Here is a 9,098-nt window from a genome sequence, read left to right on the forward strand (position 1 = left end):
TTTTTCTCTTTTGCCATGAGGCAAGTATGGTGTTCGTTGGGGAAGAGAGAGGACTTGTTGAAGGTTGAGGCAGCAAGTCCTTCGTCGTCGGAGTCGGAGGAAGAGCAGTCCGAATCCCATTCTTTGCCAAGATGTGCCTCGCCCTTCGCCTTCTTGTAGGTCTTCTTCTTCTCCCTCTTCCCACTCTTTTCTTGTCCCTGGTCACTATCATTATCGGGACAGTTTGCAATAAAGTGACCAGTCTTACCGCATTTGAAGCAGGAGCGCTTTCCCTTTGCTTTGCTCTTGTTGGGATACTCCTTGCGTTCTTTTAGCGCGGTCTTGAAACACTTGATGATTAGAGCCATCTCATCTTCGTTTAGCCCGGCAGCCTCAACTTGTGCCACCTTGCTTGGTAGCGCCTCCCTGCTGCTTGTTGCCTTGAGCGCAACGGGCTGCAGCTCATAGATGGGCATGGGGCTGTTTAATGCATCATCAACATACCTTGCCTCCTTGACCATCATGCGCCCGCTCACAAATTTTCCGAGTATCTCCTTGGGCGTCATCTTTGTGTACCTGGGATTTTCACGGATGAGGTTCACAAGATGAGTGTCAATAACAGTAAAGGACCTAAGCATAAGTCAGACGACGTCGTGGTCCGTCCATCTCGTGCTCTTATAGCTCCTAATCTTGTTGACCAGGGTCTTGAGCCTGTTGTACGTCTGTGTTGGCTCCTCTCCCCTGATCATAGCGAACCTTCCCAACTCGCCTTCCACCAACTCCATTTTGGTGATCATGGTGGCGTCGTTTCCCTCATGTGATATTTTTAGGGTGTTCCAGATTTGCTTGGCGTTGTCTAAGCCGCTCACCTTGTTGTACTCATCCCTGCACAAAGATGCTAGCAAAACAGTGGTAGCTTGTGCATTTTTATGAATTTGCTCGTTAATAAACACAGGGTTATCCGTACTATCAAATTGCATTCCATTTTCAATTATCTCCCATATACTAGGATGGAGAGAAAATAGGTGACTACGCATCTTGTGACTCCAAAAAGCGTAGTCCTCTCCATCAAAGTGTGGAGGTTTACCAAGAGGAATTGAAATCAAATGAGCATTGGAATTAAAAGGAATATGAGAATAATTTGAATTGATCGGTTTCTTTTTCTCGTCGTCGTCGTCTCTTGGTGAAGAGGAAGATTCGTCGCTGTCGTAGTAGACGATCTTCTTGATGCGCCTCTTCTTCTTCCCGTCCTTTTTTCTTGTGACTCGAGCCAGAGTTAGTGGGCTTGTCATCTCTTGGCTCATTGAAGATGGACTCCTTCTCCTTATCGTTGACCACCATCTCCTTCCCCTTAGGATCCATCTCTTCGGGCGATTAGTCCCTTACGTGAAGAGAACGACTCTGATACCAATTAAGAGCACCTAGAGGGGGTGAATAGGTGATCCTGTAAAAATTCAACAACTAATAGCCACAAAACTTGGTTATAGAAATGTTAGTGCGACTAAGTAGTTGCGAAGCGAGTTCTTGTGGGCAAGACAATCACAAATAGATCAACACAAGAGACATGTGATTGTATCCCGTGGTTCGGGCAAGTAACACTTGCCTACTTCCACATTGTGGTGTCCCAATGGACGAGGGTTGCACTCAACCCCTTTCAAGTGATCCAATGATCAACTTGAATACCATGTCTTTTTTTTTGCTTATCTCTTTTTCCCGTTTGCGAGGAATCTCCACAAGTTGGAGTCTCTCGCCCTTACAACAAAGATCACAATGAAAGCATAGAGTAAGGTTGGGAAGAGCAACGCACACTAGAATTAAATCCACACCACAAACACGCACACAAGTGAGAAGATGAGCATACAAAACACGCGCGGGGAGTTTACAACTCGAAAAGTGCTCCAATCTCAAGAACGATGAACGATTGCGTGAAAGTGAGGACTATAAGTCTTGGAATGCTTAGAGTGTGCTTGGGTGACTCCTCCATGCGCCTAGGGTCTCTTTTATAGCCCCAAGTCAGCTAGGAGCCGTTGGAGGCCAACAAGGAAGGCCAAAGTTGCCTTCTGTCGGGTGGTGCACCGGACAGTCCGGTGCGGATCTCCTTCCTATTTTGGCGCAGTCGACCGTTGCAGATTCGTGACAGTTGGCGCACCGGACAGTTCGGTGCCCCCTGCCGACCGTTGGCGCGGACCACGTGTCGCCCGCGGATTGCGCGACCGACCGTTGCGCTGGCGGCCGTTGGCTCACCGGACAGTCCGGTGCACCACCGGACAGTCCGGTGAATTATAGCCGTACGTCGCTAGTTTTTCCTGAGAGTGGCGAGTTCACCGGAAGCCAGCCTGGCGCACCGGACACTGTCCGGTGCACCACCGGACACTGTCTGATGCACCACCGGACAGTCCGGTATGCCAGACTGAGGAGGACTTCGGCTACTCCGAGCCAAGTCTTTTTGCATCTCTTTTGTTTTCTTCTTTTCTCTGTCCAACGACCCGATATAGCCGTCGGATTTAATCCTTGTCCGAGTGCTGCATTGGAGGCCGTCAGATATAAGGCAACAGTCGGACCTTTGTCATTTTTTCTGTAGTGCCCCCGTCTCAAAATATTAGTCGTTTTAGCTCTATATTTTTATATTTATATTCAAATAGATGATAATAAAACTAGACAAATATATAAAACGAATATATAAATTATTATATGAATCAATTGAAAAGGTAATACATATTTTATTTTGTGACAAAGGGAGTATTATATTACGAATATATAAATTATTATATGAATCAATTGAAAAGGTAATACATATTTTATTTTGTGGCAAAGGGAGTATTATATTACGGATAGATAAGCTATAAAAATAAATAAATAGAGGTACGAAATAGTTTCATTTCACGTAATATCAGCAGTATAGTCGTTTTGGACAACATTGTATGTTCGATTCAATTTCCATGAATTACGTAATATATTTTCTCCTCGTTTCCATTTTTTTTTGTCAATGCAATGGAGATACTAATCATCAAACAAGAAAATTAGAATTATCATTGCCGATCGTCATCATTATTTAACACTAGTTTAATTGTGGCGCGTCCCACACGACGAACCACGTCACACACTAGACAGCACCGTCCAGTCCACAACACTGACCCTAGCCACTTAGCACAGTCGCAGATACATCCACCACGCATCTGAGCGACAGCTGCGCGCGCCCACGCCGTCCGTCCCCCATCACTCGCTGCTGGCGACGATCTCCTTGATCCGTAGCATGAGGTCCTTGGACTCCGCGAACTCCGGGAAGACGTAGAAGGCGTGGATGGCGTCGGGGTACTCCAGCACCCGCACCTCCTTCCCCTTACCGCGCAACGCGTCGCAGTACCGGCGCTGCCAGTCCTGCAGCGGGTCGTACCCGCCGATGACGACCGTGGCAGGCGGGAAATCAGGGGCGCCGTCGATGCCCGCGGTGGCGACGTCGGGGGATGACGCCTCGTGGGTGCGGTCCGCGCCGTGGGGAAGGAACGCGCGCCACATCCAGTCGGTGCGCGGAACGGAGACGATGGGCGCGCCGACGAGCCGCAGCTCGGCGGGCGTGCGCTCCTGGCCGCCGAAGAAGGGCTGGATGGCGATGAGGCCGGCGAGGCGGAGGTTCGTGAAGGCGGAAGGGTCCAGCGCGTAGCGGCGGGCGACGTGGTGCGCGATGTTACCGCCGGCGCTGTCCCCCGCGAGGAAGCAGCGCGCGGCGTCGATCGGCGGGGCGCCCGCGATCGCGCCGGGGTCGGGGTCGGGCCCGGGCCCGCCGTCGAGGAAGCGGAGCGCCGCGAAGCCGTCGTCGTAGGCGGCGGGGAACCGGTGCTCGGGCGAGCGGCGGTAGTCGACGGACAGCACCGCCGCGCCGGCGTACCTGGCGATGCGGCGGCACGCAGCGTCGTAGGCGGGGGACGCCGCGGAGAGGTACGCGAAGCCGCCGCCGTGGAAGAACACGACGACGGGCACCGCCGGACGCTCCGCCTCCGCGTCGTCGTCCTCGGCGGCGGCGGGAGCGCAGGGGTAGAAGAGGCGCGCGCGGAGGGGCACGGCCGGGTCGATGGTCACGTCCCGCGAGGCGACGCCGTTGCGCGGGGCCGCGGACGCCGCTACGCCCTTGTCGAGCATGCCGAGCAGGCGGCGGTTGACTGTGCCGTCGGCGCGGCACGTGGCGTCGGTGAGGTACCCCGCGGCGAGCACGGAGAGCCGCGTACGCCACGACATCGGCGGTGCCACCCTCCCCGTCGCCGGATCCGCAGCTTCCCCCATGGCCGGCCGCGCGGAGGATGTCGTGTGGCGCTGGACTCTTGGAATCGAGCGGAACTGTGGGAGGAGAGAAAGAGAGAGTACACGACAAGGCTGTTTGTCCAAGCGTCCACCCGTCGTCCTCTTCCCTTGCCGTGCTTAAAACAAGCGAGACGGAGACGCGCGCACAGTCGCACTCGGACACGATCTTGGCGTCATGACGATGGGATTGTGTGGGTTTGTGTGTTAAATCACATCTATGTGACGGTTGTTAACCACACGGTTGTTAATATAAACAGGCGGACGGTTCAGCTGCTCGCAGCTTGTGTTTGCAGGTACGGATACGGCAAATAAGGCACCGCAACCACCACGGCGGCCCAGCACTGCAGCATCGAATGCGCCGTCCTGGCCGCGCACGGCGCCGAGCTGGAGGGGCGCGGAGTCTGTCGCCGGCAAGTTAACTCTGCAACCGCACCGCACGGCATGGGCGAGCAGGGAAGGGACCCGTGTTGGGAGCATTGCCGTCCTCTCGGCGAGTTCTCCGGTTCCCGCTTCCCGCTTCCCGTGTTCCAGAAGTCCAGAACCAGAAAAGGAAACAATATGGATCCAATATGGGCCATCGATTTGGTGGTACTGGGCGTGCAGCGTGGTAGCTCAGTTCGGGCAGGTTTATGCTGAGCTTTGTTTCGGGTCCGACAACGAGTTTTGTTTTCGGCCCAGTTTTCCACTGCATCACAAACGGGCCAGAAAAGGAAACGTCAAAAAGAAAACGTAAATCCTCCCTAAAAAACAGTTACTACTGCAGGTTTGTAGTTGTCCGGTTTTTATTTTCCACCATGTGCAACAGCTCCGAGTATAACTCGCATCTATTGTTGGGGTCTGATTCCTTGTTTCTCCTGAATGCAATTCATCTGCGGCATGTCGTACGGTTATACTGTAGTCTTGTTCGGGGAAATGATAAACAAGGGGAAACCTTCTTTTGTTCAGTAAGAACACAGACACACGGGCCGGGGACATATAAAGGATTCTATACATGTTCTACAGCTGACACACGAAGCCATGAATAAGCTATGTATGCCAAGTGCTTGGGTTTGCTAGTTTACATGGAGAAAATCAAAAAGCAAGCTTACTTTCGTAACTTAAAGAAAGGCTACGGTAGCGGATTCATGCATGGTTGGAAGGAGAAGTTGCTATTAAAAGATGGAAATGAAGTAGACTTTCATCAAAGCTAATACCACAAGCGATTTCATCTTACGCTATGTCCTACTTTGATCTAACCAAATGCCTGTGTGATGACATAAATAGGATGATCGGCAGATTTTGGTAAATAAAACTGAATGTAAACTATACGCAAACAATGTGTGACACCAAGTTTTATAAATAAAACTGAATGTAAACTATACGCATGCTCAGGACCAGAATTCATATATATATTGTATATTAGAAGCTCTGGGCTTTCAATAACTAGAGGAAGCCCAGGCCAGACAGTACAATCCGGTCGAGCCGGACCAGATCCAGACGTCTATAAAACAAAATCCGTAGTGCTAGGGATCAGTTTTTCACGCCTCATCTCGATTCATTAGCGACGGCGGTTGCTCGATAGCGCGCGTGGCGGTGGACCCCCGGCCAGTAGCTACGGTGGCCGCGGCTCCCCGACCTCGACATGCGGTGGCCGCGGTTCCTCGATCCGAAGTAGAGGCGGTGGTTCCCAGGCCGCCGGCGACGACTCCCGATCCAGAGGGCGAGCGACGGCAGTGCCCTTGTGCGGTGGCGGCGGTTCCCAGGCCGGTGGTGTGGGGGATAGATATCCCCCGGGTCCACTAAAAGAGTAAAGGACCTCACGAAAGGCCCAAGGGCTCGATAAATCGTAAGGTCATTCTTTCGTGGGCCTGGGGAGGGACAACCAGCAAAGCAGATCGACATGGAGCCGGATTGGTGCAAACCCGGACGGCCCACAACGTCGAGCGAGCGACCACAACAGAGATCCGACTTTCCCGCGCTGGAGCCCCCATGCAACGGAGCCATGCGAGGATAGGTCGGCAGAACTACTGGGAGATAAACTTAAACAGTTCACTATCTTTTAGCTACACGTTGTTATCATATCTACGTGTATTGCCCCACGGTCGAGTATATAAGGCCTAGGGGGCACCCCTTCAGAACGATCGACCCTACTACTTAGCCACCCACTCCAACTCTCTGCATTCTCAATTCAGAGAGCTCTCTTGTAACCTCATTCACCAAGCATACTCACCAGGACGTAGGGTGTTACGCGTCTCTAAGCGGCCCGAACCTGTAAGCATTGTCCACTGTCCTTCGTGCATCTGGCACGAACCATTTTTCTACAGTCGTCGACGCCGTCCTACTCCTAAAAACACCTTGAGGGGCAACCCCGGGTGTGCGGTCGGACCCAAAACAACGACAGCTGGCGCGCCAGGTAGGGGGTGTGTCGACGATCCAAGATAGCTCAATGGTCGTCACCTTCCACAGCAAGATCACCCTCCGTCCCGGATCCGTATTCTGCTTCGGAACAATCTCATCCGTAGCAGATGAAGAGGGAACTCTACACCGCATTGCGGATCCTCTGGAAAAGAAGTCTCCTCCAACAAACTCCGAAAATGTCGGAGAAGCGCAACCTCCAGCTCTACGGAAAAAGATCGTCTCCGGAAAGTCAGGGGCCGAGGGCCCGCTGACCCGGAGAACTCCACTGTCTACTTCCCCGACAAAAGAATGGACACAGATCGCGAGGAAGAAGGAAACCAAGGGGAAGCAAGTTGTTCTTTCCGTTCCTCCGCCCTCAAAGGAGAACGGGAAGAAGGTCGCCACGACAGCAGCACCATTCTACCCCGACGTCCTCTTCATCGGGAGAGTGGAGTCGCCTACCGTCTCCGACGACGAGCCGACTGCACCCGGAGAGGAACCACCTCAACGAGAATCCCGCCGACGGAGGAACCGGCGCAGGAACGTTCGACGACATCACGCGGCCGGAGAACGGGATCCGGAACAACCTGTCTCGCGAGACGAGGTCTCGGAGATAGGAGAAACTCCGGAGGAACGCGTCTTCAGAGAACGAAGGAACTCCCGACGACGTGATCGCCGCCGGGCTCAGGAACAAGCCGAGCAAGACGCAAGGCAACGCCGGGAGAATCCATTCTTCGGGCGCAACCTGAACCCCGACTTCGCCCGAGCCATGAACACGCCGAGCGAAGTCGGAGGAGTACTAGCTCGGATAGCTGATGGACTCCCTCGGACTCCCGACGCCGAGGGCTACCGACGACTGTTCACCCAGGCGGCTAACCATCTTCTACCGCTTGCTCACCCGCCGAACGATCTACGACACGCCATCAACAGTCGCCGAGACGCGCGAAGCTCCATCAATGCTTCGCGAGAACGGCGGCATGAGAACGAGATCCGCCGCCGGGAGGAGTACGATAGGGATCATGGCATCCCAGCTCGGAGCCAGGCCACCAGAACTGAGTCGGCAACAGCCTCAACTGGCGGTACCACCCGGGGACGGTCGAGGAACCACAACAACTACTCCCCTCCCCGGGACAGACATCATCATCGACGACAGGAGGACACGTGCGGAGTGTCTGCTCTTACTCCGCGCCTTAGGGCCATTCAATGGCCTCCCAACTTCAAGGTATCCAATGTCGACAAATATGAACCTAAGCAGGATCCAGGGGGTTGGCTAGCCGTCTACACCACCGCTGCTCGAGCTGCCGAGGCGTCCAAAGACGTGATGACCGCATACTTACCCATTGTCCTTGGGCAAGACGCGCTGCAATGGCTGCGACATCTACCCCGACATTGCATTGACGACTGGGGCGACTTCAGTCGACGCTTCACCGCCAATTTCCAGTCCCTCTCCGACAAACCGGCGCAACCATGGGACCTCAAATCCATAAAGCGTCGGGGGGACGAAACTCTCCGGTCGTACCTCAAAAGGTTCCAGACCATTAGAAATCGTATCCCCGAGGTCACGGAGGCGACCGTGATCGAAGACTTCTATAGAGGATCCAATGACTCGGCTTTCGTCCGAGCCATACTACAGAAGGCACCGACTACCTCCGAGGAGCTGTTCCGGGAAGCCGACCTCTACATCACCGCCGACGAGCGGGCCCAGGACCTCATCGGAGGAGCAAAGCCCGCACCGGCAGCACCACGACGCGACGCGAACCAGCAACCCGACAAACGATGGGAGAAGAGGCCTCGTGAGGAAGTACATGCCGCCAGACCACCTGCCTCTCGCGCCCGAGGAGGACCTCGCGGAGGCGAGCGCACACTGGACGACATCCTCGACGCCCAGTGCCCATACCACAAGGACATGCGCCACACTCTTCGTAACTGCCGGGACTTCAAGCACTCCGTCGGGCACGGCCGACCCTTCCAACCTTTACCTCCTCCTCCGCCGAGGGGAGGACCAGATGAACCACGACAACCCCATCAGCAGGAGGAGGGAGGAGGAGGAGCTTTCCCGCGCGTTGACAGGGAGGTCAACGTCATCTTCGGCGGACATGGGTCGCAGGAGAACAAAAGACAACAAAAGCTCAACGACCGCCAGATACTGGTGGCGACCACCGGTCCCCCCGCCCCATACCGGTGGTCGGAGCACCCGATCACTTTCACTCGGGAGGATCAATGGCTCAACTTCAACCATCCAGGCAAATACCCGCTCCTCGTCGATCCGGTGATCTAAGAGAGCCGGGTGAAGAAGGTGCTAGTGGACGGGGGGAGCAGCATCAACGTCACCTTCCCCCGGACACTCCAAGGCTTGGGAGTTCACCTCAAAGAGCTCCACGAGTCGGACACTCCTTTCTTCGGCATCGTGCCAACAGAAGGGGAATACCCGCTGGGCCACATCTACA

The 9,098-nt window shown here is 54.4% G+C and overlaps 1 protein-coding gene across 1 annotated transcript; it reads right to left on the reverse strand.

Moving 5' to 3' along the window:
* Positions 1–2,980: 2,980 nt before the first annotated feature.
* Positions 2,981–5,158, reverse strand: LOC103647971 (probable carboxylesterase 18). Its single transcript, XM_008672479.2, has one exon. It carries the CDS (start codon positions 4,255–4,257, stop codon positions 3,196–3,198), a length of 1,062 nt encoding a protein of 353 aa, XP_008670701.1. The 5' UTR covers positions 4,258–5,158; the 3' UTR covers positions 2,981–3,195.
* Positions 5,159–9,098: the final 3,940 nt, after the last annotated feature.

This window comes from Zea mays, chromosome 2 (assembly GCF_902167145.1).
Source record: "Zea mays cultivar B73 chromosome 2, Zm-B73-REFERENCE-NAM-5.0, whole genome shotgun sequence".
NCBI lineage: Eukaryota > Viridiplantae > Streptophyta > Magnoliopsida > Poales > Poaceae > Zea > Zea mays.